Raw genomic sequence first — 24,970 nt, forward strand, 5'->3', positions numbered from 1 at the left:
TGCGCAGTGCTATAGTTTGAACCAGTAGCAATATCAACTGTAGGCACATTTCTCTGCTGAAATTTACTGTTATTCAATGTCACGGTGAAAAAGGTCCACTAAATTTCACGAAGCGACAGCTTTGAAGCCGCCTACGTTTTATGTTCCCTTAACCCGAGGAAATTATTAAAACATCGCGGTCAGAACCAGAATGGCCGTGCCGCGATGCCTGCTCGAACATCGCCAATCTACTTGATCGCCAATCGACTTGCTTTACGTAGATTTCTCACCATGACTCTCGTACTCGGAGGAAAGTCCATCGGGCGTCGCAAAGCGGAACGGGTCCAAACGCGTTCAGCAAATAATGACGGATGTCTACTCGCCGCACTAGCCCATAAGCGCGTTATTTTTTATTTATTATTATTTTTTTTTTTTTTGAGCTCATAGGCTAGCAACCTGATGGCTCTTCTCTGAGGAGTGCAGCAGCTGTCGCGTTATAAAGCAAGGTCACAAACGGACGAGTACCCATATATGGTGCTACGTTGTCATTAGCGCTAGCGATATAGATAAATTGGATTTACTTTATTTGCAGACACGCTGGCCTAGAGCCATCAATCCGATCAAAGCCCATTCGGCGAGATCGAAAGCTAGAGCGCCTGTCAATACACGCAGCGACTCTCAAGCAGGTACAGCGAACTTGTCAACAAAAAGCTATCCTGGCCCCAGTGCACAGAAATACTAAAAGGTCGCCCCTGCCGGCCACGAGTGCACTGTAATAGTGGCCACGATATTCGGGGACCGGCAGGCCGAAGTAGTAGGCAGGCCTTTCGCGCTGAAAGAAGACGCGCAGAACGGTGATCTGGACTTACGCATCCTTGGCCTTCTGGGCTTCGATGGACTCTTTCTTCCTTCTGAACATGTTGGTCTTCTTGTAGTCGGGGCCCGGCCCGAGCCGCAAATTTTGAAGGTAAAAAGCCAATGTCGGCCGCCGCAACCGCAGCTACCCGGCGCGAGGCCTGCCAAACCGCTGCACGGCGCGTGGGTCGCGAGGCTTAGGCTGGAGCGGGGCCACGTGCCCGACATGTTGCGCACTCTGGTGTCCTGCTAGCCGCCATCGCAGAAACACCCTGCTGCTTGGTTATGAAGCTGCACTACTAAGTGTTGGGTGCATACGCTCCGGTGGTTTAGAATTCGCATCAGAACGAGCAAAAGGGCTCTGCAGAAAGGAATCCATCAGTTTTATTGAAGATTAGCGCACTAATTCTGGGTAAATTGCCTTTACGTTAACGCATTCAAGTGCGCAGGTAAAGACCGGTAGTCGCACTTTCTCTAAGGCATGGATAAAAATTTGTGGCGTGCCACGAGTGCACTTCTTTAACTGAGCTAGTCGTAGGGCGTGTGATTTGCGATTTTAACCGAGAAAGACTGATTAACATCCGCCGGTAAAAAAAAAAGAAGAAAAAAGAAAAAGAAACGTTGGATTGGTCAAACCGAAGAGGAAATTACTTTCCTACGTATTTCCTATTGAAAGGGCTCAAATATGGAGGTGACACTCGGAACAAGGCGAAAGCCTTACTTGACTCATTAGCGGCGTACGCAGGATATGCTTACAGAATGTGTCCGCAGAACGTGTTCGCCGGAAATGGCAGCAGATAGATACATATAACGTGATTTCGTGTCAAAATTATGAGACAGCGTTGCGTGTGCAGCGTTTTAGGGTGCTGTCATATCATTTCACTTCCCATTTAGCCTTCATCTAGCTTTGCTGGAGGCTAGTATGTAACAGGGATTCGAACTGACGACATATGCACGTGTCTCCAATTGCATGCCGTTGATTTTAAGTGTAGGTGTCCACCGAGTAGTGAAACAAATGCTGCGCCTTTCCTTTCCTGAAAAAGCTAACCAACAAAAAGGAATTTAAATATCCAAAATCCGCGACAGTCTCTCAGTGCTAAACCTCCAAGCAAAACGATGCCAAACCATACCAAACAGCCCTTTCGCACGTCGACCTTAATCAGTTTCGCGGAGTTAAATACTTGCTTAAAAAAAAAAGAAAAACATTCTCGACAGGAATTGTTGACACCAAGTTTGTCTGAATAAAATACTTCAATCAATATCGCAGTAAGGCTCTGTTCTCAGCTTCCAAGAGTTCAGTGGGCATGACTGGGCATGACTGAGCACTCAAGCGCAGGCAGCCTACTCGATACTGACAATTTTTCGTCATTATCGGCACATTAAGCAGCCCCACGATCAAAAGGATTAGCCGTCTCGGTGGACAGTACTGAGTCACGACTCTCATGAAGAACTGCGAGGAACGTTGATGTTAATTGAACGCCGTTTGCCACTTATCAGGTATTGAAAAAAAAAAAAAAGAGAGAGAGAGATCGTCTATGTTATGGGACCTAAGCACTGTGGGGACCGCGCCGCACATTAAAGGACCGCGCCGCACATTGAAAGGCCGCGCCACATCCCAGCCCTCCCTGCGCGCTGCCCTTATCCCTCTCCCCGCTCGTTCTGGAATAACCGGTTCCGCGCAAGGGTTATAAAGGAAGGCGCACGCCGTCGCCTTGTCACTCTCTTCGCTAAAACCCCTCAATAAACTAAAAGTGGGTGGTGGTGGTGGTGACTATGGTTTATTTTTGGGGAGGGGGTACTGGTCACGTCTTATGTTAGCCATCTTTGTGGCATCACTCTTGGTGACCAGGGGGAAGGGGGAATTGGGATTAGGGGAAGGTTGGGGAGGGGACAAAAAAAAACTAAAAGTAGCGCCAACATGTGAAGTTTGCCGCCCGCCTCCTCTCCTGCGCTCTCCTTCGTCGTTCGACCCTCTCATTGGCCGAGCGCCGTCACGTGCGCGCGCGCGCTTTTTTTTTTGCTGGGCGTGCAGCTTCCTCCTTTCCAGCGGGGCGGGCGGCGCGCGCGCGGCACATATATATCGCCGTGTGTTTTGCTACCACGCGGACTGCTACTAAATCGTTCCCGCTGGCTATTTAATTTTTTTTTCAAGCATGTTGCGCTCTTTGGCCGGCGGCTGATAGAAGCACGGTGGTGAAAGCGAGTTCAACCAACGCAGACATCGCGTACAAATGGTGTCACGCACTGACAGTTGAAAACGGAACCGTTTCAGCGCAAAATATAAAAAAAAACTGCTACCACGCTTCTCAAGTATCACGGTAGCTTACAATTCAGTCCAACCTGCAAAGAAACCACACAGACTGCAGCTTCCGCAGCCTAGTTTTTTTTTTTTTTTTCAAGCATGAATTCAGTCCAACCTGCAAAGAAACCACACAGACTGCAGCTTCCGCAGCCTAGTTTTTTTTTTTTCAAGCATGTTGCGCACTTTTGTCAACGGCTGACGGACTCAAGGAGGTGAAGGCGAGTTAAATCGACGCCAAAATCGTGTACGTATGGTGACACACCATGGCAGCTGAACACGGCACCGTCTCAACGCCAAATATAAAAAAAAAAATAACTGCTACCTCCCTCCCCAAGTTTACCGGTAGCTCACAAGTCAATCAAAGCTGCAAAGACTCCACACAGACTGCAGCTTCCGCCGTCTATAGTTAATTTGATCTGCAGCTGAAGTTGAAAATACATAGAAGACAGCTGCTGCCACACTTCTCATGTTTACCGGCAGCTCGCACTCCAGTCAACGCTGCGAAGAAACCATACACAGATTGTTCCAAAATTGTTCCTGTCCGCCGCCTAGTTACAAATTTTTTAAAGCATGCCTCTGAGTGGCCAAATGTGACGAACTACGGGCACACGGAGATGACGGCGAGTTGAACCAACGCCGAAATCGCGTATATGTGGTGTATGACACTCACAGCTGAAACTATTCTGGCGGGAAATCCCTGTCAACATTCGGTAATTATATTTCAGCAGTGAGTAATATTTTAACCCGAACACATTGCGACAAAATGCAAGGCTCTGGTGAGACCCGGCGCACGGCCGCCTCGATCGGCGCGCGCGCGGCGCTGATCGAGACGGCTGTGAAGGGCGCCTGCTCCGGAGAGCGCGCGCTAGTCGCGCACCCCGTAGGTGGAGCCACGGTCGAAATGCGAGAGGAGGAGCGGCGCCGCCGGAGGAGGAGAGAGGAGATGGCGCTACTTTTAGTTTATTTAGGGGTTTTACTCTTCGCTCCTGGATGAGCCGCTGGCCGCTGCCGAGCTGCTCTCCTGGCAACGGCCCTGGCCCCCCGCATCTTCATGGACACCCGACTGAGATAAAAGATGTTTCTTACACGGCCCGCTGTGTGTATGTGTCTTGCGTATCCCTTGGACGGAGGAATCGCCCACAACACAAAATCACGCCCTTTCTGAGGAGCCGTGACCTCATCAGAAAGAAAAGCCAAAAGTTCTAACAACTTGCATATATTACAGAAAATCCGCAAAAGCTTATGAGAATGCCCTTTCATTTTCCTGCGTCTGCCTGGTTACCAGTATAGTAACTCTAGTTACCAGAGGTTATGGAGGCGCTTCAGATGGAGAATGAAGGACCTCGTATATGATACGCGCCTATTTCTAAGTGTGAAACTTCTCACCCTGTTTCAGGAGTGGAATCAGGCTCCATACGTTGAAAACATGGCAGGTGTAGCATTCAGTTACGGAAAGTGTTCAGACAAGTTGGCTATGAAAATTCACCGCAATACTCACTCTGATTTGCAATTCCCAATTAATTCTTAGGTCCCGTCCAAGTTGTTGACTTGGTATAAAGCAGAGCTGCCAGGGAAAGTTGTGCACTACGCTAGTGCACAAGTTCCTCTGGTAACTAGCTCTGCTTTCTGAATACCAACGATACGGACGTGATCCAGGGATTACGTGAACTGCCAGTCATAGTGGGTACTAAGCTGTGGGTTTTGCGCAGCAGGCCTGTACAGGACATATGGTGAGGCTGCCCAAAATAATAAAAAAATAATATGCCTCTGCCCGTGCCATATAAGTATAACGGGCAAGCCTGTCCGGGACCGGTATACAGACTCGTAGCGCACGGCGAATGCACTCAAGGAAGCTTCAGCCCGAACTCCAGACTTGTACCTGTATCAGTAATATCACCATCGCTTTGTTTTGAAATTATATTTGTGTGCCGGTCCCAAATACATTTTAACATCTCAAATTCTAATGCTTAAAGAAAGTTTTAAAGTTGGGTCGCAAGGTAAACCAAACTGATTCTCGAAAATTAATTCTATCGCCTACTTTGTAAAATTGGATCTTTCCTGCTTATAGCCACCGCTTTTAGCGTTCTCACCGTATAAATAATCAAAATACACTAATCAACCCCCCCCCCCCCTTCAAAAAAAGAAAAACAAAAGGAACGCCGGAAAACACCCGGACATTTTTCTTTTTCAACATCGGCACCAAAAAGTCTACCACTAAACAATTTGGCACCCCTTTAGCTGCGCACTGTCCATATCGTTCCATACTGCATGATGTAATGAATCACTGACTATTCGAACCAGATACCTCGCAACTGTCGCAAGTATTAACTACTTTAATTAAATTTGTTTTAATTGTAGTCTGATTGTGATTTTAGTTTCAAGTTTAGCCGATCAGCAAATTTTAAGAGACGCTGAAAAGAAACATAGCTACAAATTACATCATAACAGCAAATTATATGGAACAAAGACACTTGACGCAGTGTTTCTCATAATTACTTTGACATAAAATTCGTTCTCGTTTTCTTCTTCCAGGTTGTCTTGAATACGACCGCTATCCCTCCGCATTGTTAGAAGTGCACCACGTCTGTGGTTATTCTTAGTTCCAGTGGTCCTAAGTTTAGATCCGTAAAAGCTTCGAAGGCGCAGATTTACCGCTGTTGCTGATCTCAAGATCATGGGTTGGAATCAAGGCGCGACAGCCGCATTTCATTAAGGAGAAAATGCAAAAGGCACCGAAGTGCTGTGCAACGTTAGTGCACGTTAAAAAGCCCTTTCTCCACAGCATCTCGAACAGCCCAAGGGTCGCTTCAAGATGTTAACCCCACATTAATCGACCGCTTCAGCCGGCACAATACAGCGATTTAACTACTGAGAGCAAGTAAAGGCCCACTCTAGTGAAAAAATCCCTATGAGTCACAATAACTTCATACAGATTTCTCATACTAAGCTCGAAAAATCTCATATATTCTCATACAAATATAATTCAACTTAGAAATATATGAGATTGTATGAGATTCGCATGCGTTTAGTATGATTTGGTTTGTTTGTGGGGTTTAACTTCCCAAAGCGACTAAGGTTATGAAAGACGCCGTAGTGGAGGACTCCGGAAATTTCGACCACCTGGGGTTCTTTAACGTGCACTGACATCGTACAGCACACGGACGCCACTCCGTTTCGCCTCCATCGAAACGCAGCCGCCGAGGCCGAGTTTAGTATGATAAATCTGTATGAGGTTATTGTGACTCATGCGGTTTTTTCGCTAGGGCATCCCCCGTTTTCGCATAGTAATGCGGCGCAGGAAGGTCGTTGCTGTGAGAATTTGCGGATGGAACAGCGAGATCAAGCAACATTTCAAGCATTACAAGCCTATCACAGCTCTCCGACAACTGGCAGAGACTACGGCGACTTTCTTGAGGCAGCGTTGCGTGACAAAGTTGCCGATGACATTCGAATCTAGAACTGCGACAGAAGCTGTTATTGAAAGGGTCGAAACTTGCGTTGGATGAGGCAGTGGACATTCTGCGGACATGTGAAGAGGCAGCAGACGGTGCCCGACCGTATGTATGAAGGCGGTTATAGCGCTTACCGGACCCAACGAATGTCGCAGGCCACACGATCAGCCACACGAGGAGGAGGGGGGGGGGGGGGGGCTGACGCGTGATGGACTGTTCCGTTTTTGCAGAGTATGTTTTTGGGCTTGCCTTGGTCCCAGCTGCATTTCAGTGAATAATGCAGGTGGTACTGAAGGGTTGCAACGGCATTCTGTTCTACATTGACGACATTATTGCTTTTAGCAGGACGAAAGGGGTACACATCGACAACTTTGTGAGGTTCTACAACGGATTGCTGATGCCGGCCTGCAATTACACAAGAAATGTGTGTGCAAAGTGCAAGAATGGTACTTCTTGGGCCACCGTGTCATTGCTAAGGGCTCAGATCTTTCTTCTTTCTTTTTGGGGGCTTCTGAGATATTATTCTTGTTTTATCCCATACTATGCAGATGAAGTGGAACTTCGCAAGGGCCAAGAGTTCTGCTGAGTCCTGTCGCCCTTGGCAAGGCCGCTCACGATTGGGGTAATGGAAGAGCCGATGCAAAATGCATCTTTCTGCTCCAGAATACATAGTTCAAATTCCACGTACGAGGACCTGAAGTACAATAGCAGTAGACGTAATAAAAGGTCAGTGCTCACCCACTTTCAATTTGGAAGTTTGCTGCCCCATATATATCTATGGGGCAGCAAGGATGGCCAACCTCTGTGAGCTGTCGTAGAAAAGATCTCTTCATCAGCCGAGAAGCACCAGACAAGACAAGTGCAGTCGATTTCGGGAAGTACAGCAGCTGATCTGAATTCCCGACCTGCGGCAGACCATCAACTACAAGACAACTGAGGCGTTTCTGCAAATACGATGCTACGCAGTGTTGCCAAGAGGAACGGCCCTCAGCAACTGTGGCCATCCTCTCTGTAGCCCTCAGCAGAAAGGAGATACAGATGCTTCTTCAGAACAATAATCGAAGATAGGTGCAGATATTTTTTTTTCATATGTAGTTAATTTTTTGTTTTCCTTTTTGCCAAATGTTTCTGTGCTCTTCCATTTTTTTCTTCTTAGGGTTTTCTTTTTTATCAATCCAAGAATATTTTGCGGTTCCCTCTTTATCTTTAGCCTTGGAACACTTTTTCTTTAAACCATCAGCTGGCAGTGTGCGCATCACTGATGTGAATGTTTTTCTGTGATATGTCTCATTTTTTACGAACTATATGCAGTTCTGGCAGTCATCACCCATAGGTATGGTGATGCACTCAGCTAAAGCCAACCGTGCCAGAGTAAACCAAGAACAGTTTTCGAGAGACATGTTTATTTACATAACACATAGATGTATACATTGCTTTGAAAGTAACAGCTATGCACCGCGAAAAATTGTGGCCAGGACTTCCTATAAGACTTTGTTGAAGAAGCTTGAACAAAGGCACAACACAGTACGGAAATTAAAAAAGAAATTAAAGCCCGAGGAGGAGGCAAGAAATGTTGCACTAAATAAACCTGCTGGTGATAGGAATGTACATACAGTCAAATTGGCACCTTAAGAGATATATAATTATATCTGCGTGTAAAAATTAAAGCTGACGCAGGCAAGAGAAAACAAAGTAGTCAATGCACTAGACAGGTATAAAACACCATTCCCCAAAAACCAGGAACAAAGGCAAAGAGAAAATGAAAAACAGAAGAGAAGAACAGCTGGCGAAGGGACACATGAGGACATCTGCAGACTTGTAATATATATAATATATATAATATATTTACCTTTTAAACCGCCATGTATAGTATACAAACTTTTGCAGGACTATACAGGTATGAGAAACACACATAAAACAGTTTTTCACGGCTTCATGCTTTTACAGCGAGAACAACTAACAATATATTTCCTTTTTTTTTGTTTCTTCAATATCTGCACCAGAGACATCAGTTCTCGGCTTTCGCCGGCCCCAAGTTTTCCCCTACAGCCCCATTCACACTCAACCGTCGCTGCTTGGAAGTCAGCGTTAAGAAAGCGCGCGGCCACCTTTCATACATGTGTCGCGGAGAAACAAATGACAAGCACACTTTCACACTTCACAGTCTTGACATCACTTTCGGCGCTCAGCTGAGAAAACACCACGCACTCGCCTCCGCATATCAGCAGCAGCTCTCAACAACCTCGAAACACACCACGGCCACAAACCATATATGTACAGCCACAACTTCGGGTATAAAAGGAAAGCAAACATGCCCTCATCTCAACAAGCCAGACAGAGGAATCAAAAAGTTTGGCTCAGATGAAGAGAAATTAATTCACCTTTCACGATATAGTCCTTTAGTTTTGCAGTCAGAAGCGAATCCTCCGCAATAATTTGTGCATCATTTAATGCATGACCATCTTCTGCAGTCAAATGTGCTACTGAAAAGGATTGATTTGTTAGAGGCAGTTGCCAAGGTGGTCATGTCTACAGGTGAATCAACACACTGGTTAAAAATAGACTACAATTAAAAAAAAAAAAAGGTTGGTTGTGAATTGTAAGCACCACTCTTGCCTTAGAGTGGCTGGAAGTAGATTTTTTTTTGTATCATAAATTAGCTCGAACGTCCGTGTAAAATCCGAGGGCAGGAAGGAAACGTGCACCTAAGCACCTAGGCAGGGCAACCTTCGTAGTACATGCAAGGTAAATAACTCGCAAAATGAGACTTGACGATCTGGACTTCCCTTAAGTAGCGAATGCAAGCAAATGATCTATTATTCTTAAAACTGAATTCGAGTGATCTTTGTGCATAAAATGTCTCGAAATTTGACTGCAATAGGAAGCGAATGCTTGACCTGGAAAAGTTGGTGTGTTTACCTACTCCAAACACTTAATATGCTATGGACTTATAAACATGGCACTTGAGATCACCTTGACTTTTAGCAATGGTTAGCAGTGCAGCAAACACAAGAGAATGTTCTCTATAGATATTCTCTTTTATTGTAAGCACCTACAATTTTATTTGCAACATTTGAAAGTATCTTTTCTCTAGCTTCAGTATGTGATAAAAGCAAGCCAAGCCTTATTAAAAATGCTCCATCAACCAATACGGCACCGAAATGTGAAAGCCACTCTTCGAAATCAGCCATCCAATGTTCTGGGAAATGCAGTGCATTATCCAGCTGTCAAGCACGGCTATTTTTATTCTAATATAGTTCTAATAATTGTGTGCAGTAACAAGACACTTCAGTCATATCGAGTGATGTCACAAGCTTAAAGTGCACTAATATATCCTGCCCCCAAAAGACCTTTCCCAAACTTCCCGAAGGAGGCTGCCGGAGTTTGCTGTTGCAGGAGAAATGGTTCGACGAAGCACAATACGCACCACAAAGTCGCCAACATTGGCAGTTTCCGACAGTCTGTCTGGTGAAAGGTTACAGACGTGCATGGCATGTGATTTGACGGTGAACTCCTACCAAGAGGATGGCACCACATAATCGCACTTTCTGGGCACCCCGAGGGCCCCAGCGTGACACCTCCAAACAGTACTTGAGCAGAAGTTTGTAAGAAAACAGTATTTCCTCTCATTCTGCACCATTCGTTGCTCAGGCCACTCCTCCTTGGCAATTACCAGAGAGGGAGCAAAACGCAAAACGTGAAACAATTAAGACGGTGCTTTTGTCACCATAAAACCAGTGTGGCAATGCACGTGGTAAGCAAAGAGACCAGCATAAATATTTCTTGAAGCTGCAAGGTACTAAAACGTGGAAAAAAAAACTACCAGAACAGGCGCTGCGGCATTAGACAAGTGTGCCATCAGGTCAAACTCAAGCTGATATCCACGAAAGTGACTTTTTTTATGCCCATATTCATAAGCTTGAAGCCAACCACCTGAAGTTAAAAGAGAAGCTAGAAGCCCTTGTACTAAGCTATGGCCTCTAAGCCACCAGCCTGCACAGTGCACCGCACCTTCTTGTCTCGCACCATAACTTCCACTGAAAGCTGTGAACATGCCAAACAAATTTTGAACTGATAGTAGTGTGTTTCTGCTGTGGTCAAGAGTTGGTCCTACTAGTAAAGTACAAAGATTACAAATTATTCAGCCATCAAAAAAAAAAAAAAAAGACCATGATGCTTCACCCTTAACATTCAAGCACAGCGCTGGCTTTTGTGAAAAAAAAAAAAAAAAAAAATGAAAAATAGCATTGAGGTGCTTTTTGCACAGTGAATGCAAAAGCTGCATTTAATTTGCGTACAGGATACATGCGTCGACACCGAGCTCATTTCTGGACAGTACAGCTTTTACCAAAGTTGCAAGAAGCGCTGGATATTTTTGGAGAATAAAGGAATCATGAGCAAACACTGCAAACAAACAATGGCGCTCTCTTGGGGACACGGGGGTTATGTAGGTCAGTGGGCCAACAAAATCATTGCAGCTAGTGAAAAAAAAAAAAAACAGAGGTCACAAAAGACACCGAACACCAAAATTCCACGCTATAACATACTGCAAGCGGTGGTTCCATAGCTCTTTCGAAGCCCTGCCAAACACCACTGGATACGAGTGTACTCTTGTGAAAAACCACATACACAACGGAGATCTGCATTATGGAAGAACATCTACAAGGTTACAAGCCATAAAGAACAATGAACTTCAAGAGAGGTTGAACACTTCTCGACAGCCACAAATGAGATTTTTCCTTCCTTTGTGGTGTACACACACTGGCACGCATATGCTTGTCTCGGTGAATAATGTGAAAAGCCTGTTTTAAGTCGACAGCACTGCTCTTTTTCCACAAAAACATGCACACACACATACACACACACGCACATGTACATACACATGTTAAATCCGTTAGTGCTGATGATCATAACAGAAATAGCAGCTGTGGCACCCAGAGCCCTCTGCAGCATCTGAAAATCGATGTCGAGCACCTCAGCATGCTTGAGAAAAAACAAAAAAGAAAAAACAAAAAGAAACTAAATGCAGTGGTTTCTTGGTCACACACTTAACGTTGCTGAAACGTTAGCCTTGAGTGCCATAACTACGTTTCTGCAGCAGGCATGGCATGAAGCTGTAGACAAAATATTTGTGCGCTAGGCAGAGAGAATGTAAAGATGCTTTAAACAAGTCTTAGTGGAACGTTCAGCAATGAAAAAAAAAATAAAAATAAAGTATGTCTCTCGTAGTATAGCGTTCAAAATAATAGAAAACATCTCTCATACAAGTGTCTAATAATACTCTTTGTGAAACGTTCTCCTATACAGGCAGTTGTAAATCTTTCATACAGTTACACTAAGAACAATGTGGAGTGCAAAAAAAAAAAAATTAAAATGGTCACAAATAAAAATACTGTCCCAAACACTATCGTCACTTCCCTTCATAACCTATATCCTTACACCTTCTTTGCAGCAGGTGACTTAGACATAACGTGGCTATGTGGCCAGCTTTCCAGTTCCTCAAGAAGTGCCCATCCGAAGTCATAATCATGTGCCTGTCTGTTGCACATGCGAAGTCATAGCCGCTACTCAATACAAAAGTCATCCTTAGCATGACAGCAAAGAATGCCTCAACAGAGATAATGCCATTGCGTTCCACCTAGAAAGTCAGCGACCAGTGTTCTTATGTAAGGCTGCTAGAAATGCAGCCCTGCACGGCTGTGCTGCAGGTCACAAGAAAAGACAGCCTGTAGTCATGCATCTTTGCATTTTCAGTCGTGTTGACACTTGACGTATCTATGTCATCAGGATGCCTCATAACAAGAACTTAGCATATTTTAAACACTATTCGACTACAACAACCTCAGACTGGTATGCTCATAGAGCAAAGCAATGGAAAAAGGCCTTCGTCGCTAGCCACATGTCAGTCACCTGCCCAAGAAACATGGCTCCATTTTTTTCCTTAAGCCCATTCTCTTTTTTCTTCCCTCCCACTGTGAGTACTGTGCAACTCATTAGAGCCTGAGGAGGAGCAGACAGTTTAACGAGGCAAGGACGGGCGCGATTTGGGCGATGCCAGTGGCGGCGTTGGTGTTGTGTTGCGTGTAGTGCTGCGGGTCCTTGGTCCGGTGGTAGATCTCCTCTGAGAAGTCACCGTAACCAGCCGCGTTTCGGGCCGAAACACGAATGGCGTAGCTGGTGTCGTGGTTCAGATTGCTCAGCACGTACTGCATGCCATTTTCTGGGCAAAAAACAAAAACGAAATCAGGAACTGCTTTGGCAAGGCATCGTCTGCCATAAGGGTAAAATCGGGGTCGAATTAATTTTACTGGCAAGTGAATGCTGTGTACATGCAGAGGTGTAGCATTGCAGACCGTAAAAGAAATATATAGTTCTTATCCCATGGCATGGCAGACTCTCCAACATGTGAGCAGTGTGGGTGTGACGAAACGATTGCACATATACTTTGTGACTGCCCACAGTTTGAGCGTGCCTTCCTGGCTGCTACACTCTGCCGCTTGGACTCTCGCGCTCTTACTGAAGCTAAGGTTCTGGGTCCTTGGATGACACCTTCATCAGAAAGGAAAGCAGAGAAAGTGCTCCTTAAGTTTTTAAAGGACTCGTGGTTGAGTTCTAGACTAAGTGTATGCTCTCTACCCCCTTTTTACTATAGATCTCTGTACATGTGACGGACTCCTTACTTTGGCACTATTTCTTTCCTTTTTCTCCCTTTCTTCCCCTCCCCACATGTAGGGTAGACTACTGGGCATTGCCTTTCTATTCTACTATTTCTCTCTCTCTCTCTCTCAACGTGGACAAGTTGCTGTGTTCTCAAAGCCAAGAGGAGCATAGTGGGTACTGAAAGATGGTTACTTCACCAGTCAGGCAATGAGGGGGTAGCAGATATGCAGAGGTGTGCTCACCAGTGTCGTATTCCTGGTGTTCTGCGCTGTCCCAGCTAGAGTCCTTGTCGGTCTTGTACTCGACGCGAAAACCCACCACCTCGAGGGGTTCATTGCGCGGGTGCTCAATCTTCAGCACCAGCCTGTTCGGCTTAGAGTCAACCACAGCAACTCGCGGAGCCTTGGGCGCCTCTGCAGAAGCGGAGAAGAGGGCAGTGCACATTTATGCAGGAGGACAAAGAGCACTCAACAGCAATGTCTACTGCACAAAAAGATGAGCATTTTCTGGGCACTCAAACTCTTTAGGGCAGGAGATACGTCTTCTGGCTGGTCGACAGCTGTACGCATATCTTAACTATGGTTCTACCAAGTGGAAAAGGAAAAAAAAGGCACGCAGCTGCGGATTTTAGGTTGAAGACTGTCCATGCACGCCACGTCTACATACAAATTTATGTATAGACACTAACATTTATTTTTTGATACTCAACCAGCAATGAAGAGAGCTAAATAACAAAAATAAGAGCTTTGCCAGCTGTTTTTCTCACAAAGGCTTCATAAGAAGTTAGCATGAGAAAATCGGAACATATGAAGCACTACAAGCTACATCGAGCAAATCCTCATAAGTCTATCTCCACTTGCTTGACCATAAATCAATCTTTAAGCGGTGATGCTAAATTTTGACCCCCTGGGGTTCTTTAACGTGCAATGACATCGCACAACACACACACATGAGAAAATCGGAACATATGAAGCGCTACAAGCTACATCGAGCAAATCCGCATAAGTCTATCTCCACTTGCTTGACCATAAATTAATCTTTAAGCAGTGATGCTAAATTTTGACCCCCTGGGGTTCTTTAACGTGCAGTGACATAGCACAACACACGCGTGCCTAGCGTTTTGCTTCCATCGAAAAGCAGCCACCAAGGCCAGGATTCGATCTCGCATCCTTGAGCACAGCGGTCGGGCACCCTAACTACTGTGCCACCGTGGTGGGGTTGTCTGAATAATGTGTCACTGGAAGTCGTGGCCCAAAAGGTTATATGATATCGGTCGTATGAAGGTGTATGTAGTCTCACCAGTCATATATAATCATTAGTAATCTAGTGCTGTAATATAGCGTAATACTCAGTCAAATGACTTCATAAGAAGCCACGTAATCATGACTATGTGATGTCATAAGCCCCCAAAAAATGAAGTGGAAAATGCATTATGCGGCATCATGCATTATACGTAACTTTCAATTAATCATATGACCTCATGACCAAGTCACGAGAAGAAGTTCCACACAATTCAGGATGACAAAAAATGTCATGTGATTCAGGATTACTTGTAAAATGTAATGACGTCACAGTGGAGTCGCATGACAAAGAAGTGTCACATGATTAAGGACGAGATGCAAAAAAAGTGATCATGTCGCACCGAAGTAACATGACGTAATTTAGGATGGCATGCAAAAGGTGATGATGTCCCACCAGAGTCACATGACAAAGAAGTGCCACATGATTAAGGATGACACGCAAAAAAGTGGTCATGTTGCACCAGAGTCATATGAAGTAATTTAGAATGACATGCAACAGGTGATGACATCACACCGGAGTCACGTCACAAAGAAGCATCGCGAATGAAAGAACCTATCAGTTTGACAGCCCAAGGAAAGCAGAGGGGATTGTTTGTCTCTGCTTCTGATCTGAATTAGTACTGGAAAAACGACGCACCACTTGTGGGATCCAAACCCACAACTTTCAAATATCGCGTCTGGTGCTCTTACCAACTGGGTAAGAGCAAATGGGTTACAGCGACAGCTGTGCAATGTTTTACTTTCGTTGGTATTAACTTTGATTATAACTTAACCTTCACAGTGTTCACACCAGTGCCATACTCATCCATAGGAGCGGACAAGGAACATCCCAAGTTACCATGCGTGTTGCGTAGAATGAGATTCACAAGGAGGACGAAAGCTGTGTGAGAACTCTCTTACGTGGCTTTGAGACTGCCAGAACCGAGGCCCTCACAGGATATTAAGCAGAAAATTGTAGGGGAAATGAGGGGCTCATTATGACATACACAAATGAAAGAAGCCAATATTGTGTTATTCAAGATGACATGCCAAAAGCAATGATGCAACTCTGGAGTAATGTGACAAAGTGTCGCATATTCAGGATGACTTCCACAATGTGATGTTACAGTAGAGTCGCATGGCAAAAAAGTGTCACGTGATTAAGGATGACTTGCAAAAAGCAGTGACATCACATTGGAGTCATGTGACCAGTGGCATGTGATTCAGTTGACTCAAGGTTTCACACCCAAGTCACGTGACATACAACTGTCGCATTATCCAGGACGACTTCAAATTTAATGACACTGCACCAGATTCCCGTGACAAAGTGTCCCATGAGTCACGATTATCAGCAGCAATAAAGGCTAATGATTTCGAGTTTCTCCAGTGAAGAAGACTTCGGTGCCATTATCACATGATGTGGAGTACAAAAGTACAAATGCCTGCTCAGGTGCATAAGCTCAGGCACACTGGAACACTCATGGTCTCAATCTATTCCATCTTCCCTCCCCCTCTGCACCACCTGCTTGCTTCCACCATGTCTGCCCCCTCCCATGGCCTGCTTGGGCACGTTAGAACATTTTGAATCTCCTTTTGCCCTCACTCTCCCCTACTTTCACACCATCTGCTTCCTACAATCGTGCTTGCCTTCTTCCCATAATAAGCGGCAATGCCACACCACAGCACCTCAAAACTGAAAATCCAGCCAAAAAAAAGCGAACGCATTAAAAATAAACAAGCACACATGACAAACCTCCTTCTTTGAGAGTGATGACATGCTCCAGGACTCCAAGGTCATTGCGGGCCCGACACATGTACTCCCCGAAGTCAGACATGTCAGAAACCTTGATCTGCAGAGGACAAGTGCGAGAGATTGGTAACTTCAAGCAGCTCAAAATATTTGGGCAATGTAAAAGCACTCAAAATAATGCAGTATGAGAATCTACCAACGACACTATCATTGGCTGAATGGCTTCAAACAAGCTCTTCCATCAGGTTAGGCATGGTAAAGGTTTAGCTCCTACCGCCTGTCACGAATCGTCTGTCTGAATGCGAATGCAGCAATCACTTTAATTCAGCGGGAAAATATCTGAAATGCAGTCAGCCGCAATCACTATCATCCATATCTCTAGCAACCGCGAAATGCAGGCAGCCCTTGGTCGTTTATACCATGGCATAGAAGGACTCTGCTTATACGTATTCAACTCTCTGGACCAGATTCTGATCCCTCAATGTTATATTGAAGGTGCTAGTGCCAGCAACACTTAAATGCGCACTGTTCTGATTCAGAATTTCATTCTTTGCTGTACGGTGCTGTTGGGAAGAAGCTGATAACAGCTTCCTTTCAATATCTATAAAACGCTACGGCAGTGGAACTATCACTGATAATTTTGTGTTAAGTCTCTACACTGAACGCAAGCGTGCGACCATACGGCTGAACGGCTATGTTGGTTCAGCTGTACAGATTTAATCATAAATATTTTCATGCAGCGCCGTTATATTTTTGAGTTAGTGCTCGAAGCTGCTAGTATGTGGCCTTGTCAATTTGCTTGTGACGAGAGATGACACTAGGTTTATGGCAATAAATCTAGTCACTGAAACCTACATGCACGTGGTTTTACGACATTCGAGATTGTCGTAGGTGTTTTGCACAACTGAGCACCCACTAAATGTTTGCCAAATTTTACACCAATCTGCCAGTCTTCCATCTGGATCGCATGCCATTTATGAGACCGTACAGCACTTTATATTATCGTGTGGGTCGAGCAGGATGCCAGCTGTACAAGAAGAGACACCCCCATGCTTATTTCTGTCTTTTCCTTTTACCATTGTATTTGTATGAAAAGCACATATGCACATCGCTGCAAGCACTGCTTAAATAAGTGCTAAGGAAGGCTTAGATAAGGATAAGAAAAATCAGAAGTGCTAGGAACATCTGCAATTAAGAGACTGCCTTGCAAAAGTCAGATGACACCCTATCTCCACTGATGTTTCGTGCCACTACGGAAAATTCCATCAATAAGACCCCTAATTCCAGGCTTTCTTCTTGGTCGCGCAATTTAGCACCTTGAGACAATATTGCTTTTTGTAATTCCCCCAGAGTGTGAAAAATTCCCTTTCCAACTAATTTACCCCCTCAAGAGACAAATTCCTAGCATAAACAACCACTGGGTGCCTCCTTGCATCCCGACCACTCTACGTGTAGCAGCATTAGCAACGCCTTGTCTCCCATCCCTGCCTCCTAAGTTTCGGCCTTCGGGTGAATTGCTAACGAGCTTGAGCAACAGTTCCATCCCTTGTTATTTTTTTTACTGCTAGCCTCTGCATAGCCAAACCACGACTTAACGTGAGCAATCTTTGAGGCCAGACATATCATGCGATTAGGTGAAAAATGTGTTAGTGACCCGTCAATCACTTTAACAGATAATGAGGTTGGGTTTCTTGAACATGGCATGTGTGCTGGATCGTCATGACTTGGTATTTGTTTAGTGTGTGGTTTAGTGCGGCTTGGCTTGGGTTTTTGTTCTGTGTTTTATTCAATAAACTTTAGTTGTGAGTCAGCGCCCGTCCTGTTTGCTTCTTGCTCTTCGTCCTCGTCTTTAGCGCTGTTTATTCATCACGTCACCATATCAGCTTGCCCAGATGTTTCTTCTATTTAAAAAGACTTGCCTTGAGTGTGCTGGCACCCACGTCGCCGATGATCTGGCGGCTCTCGTCGGGCTCCAGGAGATGGTCGTTGCGGAACCAGTGCACGCTGGGCTCTGGCACACCGGCGGCCTCGCAGTGGAGCACGGCCATGGCGCCGGGACTCGAGTAGGCCGCGTCCTGAATGGGCTGCTTCCACTCGGCAGGGTCTGAAACCACGTACGTGGTGCGCACAGGTCAGTACTAGAGGTGAGAACTTATAGCTATGCCACTTCTCAGCGAGCGAGGTACAAAAGGCAAAAATAGAGACCAAAGAGACTCAGGCCAACGCTGCTAAAACACAGACAAGGATGTTGGCTATCACCTCTTCCTACCAATGTCTGTCATATTGCGAAACGGTTAGCTTGTTAGCCAGAGTTCTTGCAACGATGCATTCTGTCAGCAATTCCTTTGTGTATCCTGCATCTGCAAGAAACGGCGGTTAGTTGTGCTGTCACTTTTTTTCTTTTATTAAAATGGCCTTTAAGTAGTTGAACGCTTCGAATTTTGACCTGAAATATAAGTGCTGGGCTTACCTCATTAACCTCCCTGCTTTTCTGTTCTACTATTTCTCTCTCTTTGAGCTGAAATATAATGTAGTCAGCAACACGAAGGCTCTCCAGGTATCGAAAGGCGTTTTGTGATATTGGGCACCTTCTTTTTTGCTCTCCGTTCAGCTCTCATTAACAGGTAAAGAACGGAGCAGCACTCGGAGCTTCACTGTTCTTTAAAGGGCTGTTCGTAGCAGAGTAAATTGAAAACGCATCCAGTTCACTGCGTGCGGGACGAGACGGACAGACCGTGGACATGACAAGGACTTACAGTTGACCTGCAGCGTCACCACCTTGGACTTGACTGAGGAGAGGTGAGGGGTGGCCAGGAAAGCGCTGCACGTATAGTTGCCGGCGTCCTGGCGGGACAGGTTGCGGATGAGCAGTGATTGGCCCTCACGCTTGTACTTCTTGTCTGTGAAGACCAAGAGAAGGCGAATTCACAGCACTATTAATGATAAGGCTGTATTGTGGTCGCCACTCGTGCGTACTACACAGCCCACTCTAAAAAAAGAAAAGGAGCACGAGATTGAGCGAGTATACGGTGGCTAGTCACGACAATTAACAATCAGTCCACACGGAGAGTAGTGGCTGACACCCCTCACAGGCAGTTTCAAAGGCTAGACAAAAGGGTTGCGGGAACTCCTCTAGTGCTGGAAGAATTAATGCTTGAAGCAAGATTAGGTAGTCCTTGATAAGTATCAAAGCAAACATGTTAAGCCTCGAAGTGAAAAATCCAAGAAAGGATGAATGATAAAGAATGTTAATGCCAACACATCTTTATCTGCACTTCACTGAATTTATTTCCAGTTCTCACTTAAGCGGAACAAAATAAGAATAATAGCCGAGATACCAACTTAACGGTCACAGTTATCCATAAATGCATTGCAGCAGTGCAGAGAAAGCACCCTAAAATTGAATGGCAATGAAATAACGGGACACATAATGAAATTCCTATTCTATTTCTTAATCTAGTCTTTCACATGCCTGAACGCCAACAGGAAAAAATATTAACAGCCAGGCAAAATCTAGGTGGTGCACACTGTTTAGCACTACCCCCAAGCAAAGGTTCAAACAGAGGTTTTTCATTGTATTTTCCCTTGCCCTTTGTGTAAACATTGTGCAAATATAACCCAGATTCATGCACCGTTCACAAAGACTGGGATGCGATAACCTTGAAGGAAGGATTCTGTAAGGAAATTGTCCCAAACCAAAGGAAAAAAACAAACTTAATCACGCATGGGAGCTTAACTGCGTTCACGAGTGAGATTTTTGAAGCCCGTACCGTTTATAATCGACTTGGAGTCTCGGGTCCAGGAGACGACGGGCTTCTGATCGGCTTGCGCGCTGCACTTGAGCGTGAAGTCTTCACCCTCAGTGCCTTGCTGCAGTTCGGGAGTGCCTTCGAAAGTGATCGCTCCTGGGCAAGTGCAGAAAGAAAGAAGAGTCAGGGTCAGAAAGTGATTCACAACATACACACGTGTTGCATAGGCTAAGGGCACACTAACGAAAAGAGTCTAATGAAATCTATCACTTTCTATCACTGATCTATCACTAAGTGAAATCCGTATCTTGTACAATATATCTACTCCGATTAAATTTATACGCTCAATCTTGCATGATGCTGAGAGGACGAGGATATTAGTTGTGCAACATTGGCTAGATGCAGGATGCAGCTATGCACAATGATTTCTCACGAAGCGCAACCTACGAGGTGTAAGAAGAATCCTTACGGTAGACGATTAGATTGAAGGATATTTCGTCGCCCTGCGCTGGTGAGGAACAGGTGTAGGTGCCCTTGTCCGTTTCTCTGGCCTCTTCCACAACGAGCTTCAGATCGGACTGGCCGGGAAGAGGAGGCTCAATGTGGATCCTGAAGGAAGAAAACAAGAAAAAAAAAAGTAGTTGCACTCTACTGCTATCTAATTCAAATATCTGACCGCAGCCCTGAAAGCATACCATATGACAGAATGAAGACATCACAGAGGTAAAGAGTGGGGTGGTGCAGTGGTAAGACGCCCGACTACTGTGCCGGAGTTCCCGGGTTCGAACCCAACCCCGGCGGCTGCGTTTCTATGGAGGCGAAATGAAGTGGCATCCGTGTGCTGTGCGATGTCAGCGCACGTTAAAGATCCCTAGGTGGTCAAAATTACTCCGTCGCCCTCCACTATGGCTCCCCTTTCTCCCTTTCAACTTTCCCTCCCACCTTCCTCCCTACCCTTACGATGCGGTTCAGGTGTCCACAGAGCAAGTGTGAGAGATACTGTGCCTTTCCCTTCCTGTGAACAAATTATGATTATTAAATAAAATATGAATATGAGGATTGTGACCTCTTTCTCTGATGCATGACATTAGCTCTTACAAAGGCTGGCAGCTATAGCTGAACATTTGATCACTTCTTGTGGAGAAATGCACGATAGACATGGAAGGCATTGTTTATGTCCCCCATCCTGTAAAACATTTCATCCCCTTATTCTGTTCACTCATGAAACTGATACTTGCGACACTGTGAAAACTGACTTACAGGCAAATCTCAGATCAGATGTAAACACAGGAGTGGGTGCATGGTGTGGAGGATCTCACATATGTCGGGCATTTCCAACTTGAAAATAATTAGTACTACTGCTCATCCACTTTTGCAAATATCTCAATTACCCAGCTTTGTAAGTGCTGCATTTAGGTTTGTGATCAATCCAGAAATTTCAGTTATGGCTGCTTCACATGAAAGCACCACAATGTTTCCCGACATAACTATTTCATCACTCAACGTCACTTATGTCAAACCTAATCTCAAATAAGCATGCTCGATATGAGACCCTGGAAATGCTACTATAATAAAGAATCTTGAAAGTGTGCAAAATTGCTTTGTCTGATTCTATCTTGCCAATTATACCATCATACTGTTGTTGCCAACATCAGAACTATTGCACTTGATCTTCCTCTTCTTCCCTTCTGAAGCAAATTATCTAGACTTTCCCCTTTTCACAAAATATGCGTCACAACTACGAGCTCAAGTTCCGGTACATTACAACTGCGCCTTGTATCTTCCCCATGTATTGATTATGGCTTCAAAGTTCATGTACCTTCACACAACGTTAATAGAAATAGGGAAATAGGGTTGCCTTCCCAGTGCATTAACCAACTATTCATTCTTACCAAAAGCATGTCGTGAGTTGAACCATCTGTCTGCAACACCATCCAGTCACTATCAAAGACACCAATCGTTTTTGCAAAAGCACTAACAAATTAATTATAACAGGCTTAAAATGCACAAAAAGTAGCCTCACTACAGTGTCACCATTTCTGTCGCTACTTTTTTTGCTCTTTCTTTCCTCCCTTAAAATCTGAGGCGTTTTTGTTCTGTTGCTATTGGATTTGAGAAACATTCATGCAAGGCCAGGGGGTATAAATAAATAAATAAACGAACAAACAAACAAGAAAACAAATAATTTGGGATACAGCAACATGAGGAAACGTGCCTTCCGCTGAGGTCGGTGATCTGGCGGCCGTCAGGGCCTGTCCACGTGAGAGACTGCTGGTCGGTGCCCGCGCCGCCCAGGCACGTCACGAAGAAGTTCTCCCGCGTGAACATGCTCACCTCGGACTTGGCTGGCTGCAGGAAGAGCTCGCCGCGACATTCTGCGACGAAGGAAAAAAAGCGAGAAGCAGGCCATCAGCGCGCGATCAGTGCAGGCCATGGTGCAGGCAGATGCGACTTAACAGGACGACACGGAAGCTGGAAGAATTGAAGAACATAACGCTCAAGCCAGTGCTCAAACTCAAGCCTGCGAAGCTGAGCATACGCCCTCTGATGAGTGTGCCTAAGAAACTCGATCGAGCGGCACGCGCACTTGCATGAAATTAAACCGAACGAAAACAGGGCGAAGCCCACATCTGTACAGACTCCTTAACCGCCGTAAAACAACTGAATAAAGTGACAAAGACACTAGGTGTAACCCAGGAAATCTACGAGAAAAAAAGTTGACCACCTCAGTTCCAAACACTAATGCATCCCCCACCAGGCTCCCTTTTGAAGCCCATCTTAGCATCCTCTTTAAGGAAAAGTACACGTGCTCTAATTCCCCCGTGTACTTTCCCCCTTCCTCATAACTTAACGAGATTGGAGGAGGTTTCCCTTAGAAGGATGAGAGCTAGGGCGGCCCTTACCCCGTCGGTAACATGCCGATGGGAATCTGAAGAAGACATCGGACCCACCACATGCCCGAAGTGTTCCACATCAGTTGCAGAAGGGGATGTTCGCCACTTGCTGTGGACTTGTGCAGGGACAAGGGCATCAAGGATAAAGATTCTGCAGGAAGTGGGAAGAGGACTTCTCCAAATGGCTCGCCGACAACAATAAAAGCAGGAGCCTTCTCCGGTTCCTTATGGAAAACAATTTACACGGGTTTTTATAATATGCCTTATGACAAGTTTGCGTAATAATAATAAAAAAAAACAAGAAAAAAAAATCAGGGCGACGTACAGATTGCATACCTGGTGTTGTAAACTGAACCAACCTGACGCTCACCTGGCGCACGTTTTTGTCGTTCTGAACACGTCCGTAAGGTTCCTTACACACTAACGACTAAATGCGACATGCGAAACAGGTTCTCGGGATTTCCGATAGCGACTACCTTTCTCAGGAATCAAGCGCGAATTTTGATGAATCGCCGCCCACTCATGTCGTTGAATCTCACTCAGACGTTTTCCGTTCTGTGGCGTCAACACTTCGGCGAAACGGAAAACGAAATTCAATAAGTAAAACTTGGACAACAATGGACCGAGAAACCACCGACAGCACATCGACCGGCTGACAAAGCGCAATGCAATAGCAACCGATGGCGGCGAGGAAAGAGGTAAATAAGAGCGAACGATACGCAGCAAGAAGCCTTGCGCGTGCTTAGAAACTGTATGCAGGTTGGAGAAAGCAGCGAATTGTGGTCGAATGCAACGGCTACAGTACGCGTAAAGAAAAAACGAGTACAGAAGGAATAAATTCAGCGAGCTCCGATAACGGCGTCTGCGATCGTTGCCGCAGTGTTCGCGGAAAATAGCCCCGGGGGCAATTCATTGGTACGAACCCGCCAGTAGTGCGCGTTCGTGCCCGCTTCGTTCTCGGGAAGAACCCTCTTTCAACGGCAGCTAGGTTGCCTTCGTTTGTAACTTTTTACGACACATTTTACTGTCTTCAAGCTCCGCCTCGTTTTCTCTCTCACTCCTGCCATTTATATTTTTGTTATATTTCCGTTTCGAGAGATAGATGCCGTTCTCCCCGGAGGACCGTACTTAGGCTGGCGTGTTACGCTACGCTGGAGTTTAACTGCGTCCGCAGTAAAATCGACACAAAGGGAAAAACGTTCCAGTGCGAAAAAGAGACAAGGATATAAGAGCACTGGTTGCGGGCGAAAGAGCTCGCATCTACAGTCGGGTGAACTCGAGCGTATAGTTTGGCGGAGGAACGGGAAGCGTACGCTGTCAAGCTTCGACGGGGACTGCTGCGACAGAAGCTGCAAGCACCCACGCTGGACGGAGAACGGAGGAGAGAATATAAGCGAATTGCTGCGACCACTACGAATGATAAGACCATGACTAGCAATTTAACGTGAGAGTAAAGTAAGACAAGTACAAGGATGGCGGAAGACCCAAGAGCAAGGCCCCCCGCAGCTTCCTTTGGTTTCAGATTAAAAAAAAAAAAAAATCACATGCAGCACTATCAAAAGTAAGGATGACCTAAGCCAATCAGGATCGGTGACAGGGGAGAATGGCGGGATGAGAATACCCGCGCTATCTGATTGGCCCAGGTCCCCCTTACCTTCCGCAGTGCTGCAAGCGGCATGACGATGAGCGCTTGTGCAAATGTTAGGATTGTGGGAAGCCTGATCACATCTCCGAGCGTTCAGGCCGGATCTTTTATGAAGCAGCGACTTACTTGTTGCTCATGTGCAAACAGAAAACTCGGAAATGAAGTTTCCCATTTTCAGGGTCGCCCTAATTACTTCGATCCCACCTATTATTACTACCTGCCGAGCCAGGAACATCATTTCTTTCGTTGCCCAAGAGGTTTCACAGAAGGTTGAATAGCCGCAGGTATTGAAGAAGTAAAAAGAAAAAGAAAAGAACAAATGTTTCGGAGGCACCCTCACTCCGTGAGCCAATGTTTCGACAAGACATATGTCCTCTTGTCAAAACGCTGGCTAAATTGCAGAC

General features: G+C 45.4%; 1 protein-coding gene across 1 annotated transcript in view; it reads right to left on the minus strand.

The window, feature by feature from the left end:
- Nucleotides 1-10,796: 10,796 nt before the first annotated feature.
- The window catches only part of LOC146186029 (fasciclin-2-like), a 263,166-nt gene continuing 248,992 nt past the window's right edge, over nt 10,797-24,970 (minus strand). The window contains exons 2-9 of the mRNA XM_084606958.1: nt 22,243-22,402; nt 20,497-20,636; nt 20,049-20,183; nt 19,035-19,178; nt 18,198-18,382; nt 16,282-16,378; nt 13,491-13,661; nt 10,797-12,808 (exon numbers count right to left, since the gene is read on the minus strand). Coding sequence (XP_084463084.1) covers nt 12,582-12,808; nt 13,491-13,661; nt 16,282-16,378; nt 18,198-18,382; nt 19,035-19,178; nt 20,049-20,183; nt 20,497-20,636; nt 22,243-22,402 — 1,259 coding nt within the window. The 3' untranslated portion in view covers nt 10,797-12,581. The remainder of the gene's footprint in view (nt 12,809-13,490; nt 13,662-16,281; nt 16,379-18,197; nt 18,383-19,034; nt 19,179-20,048; nt 20,184-20,496; nt 20,637-22,242; nt 22,403-24,970) is intronic.

The sequence above is a fragment of the Amblyomma maculatum genome, chromosome 6 (genome assembly GCF_055883805.1).
Source record: "Amblyomma maculatum isolate TAMU_Amacu chromosome 6, ASM5588380v1, whole genome shotgun sequence".
Classification (NCBI taxonomy): domain Eukaryota; kingdom Metazoa; phylum Arthropoda; class Arachnida; order Ixodida; family Ixodidae; genus Amblyomma; species Amblyomma maculatum.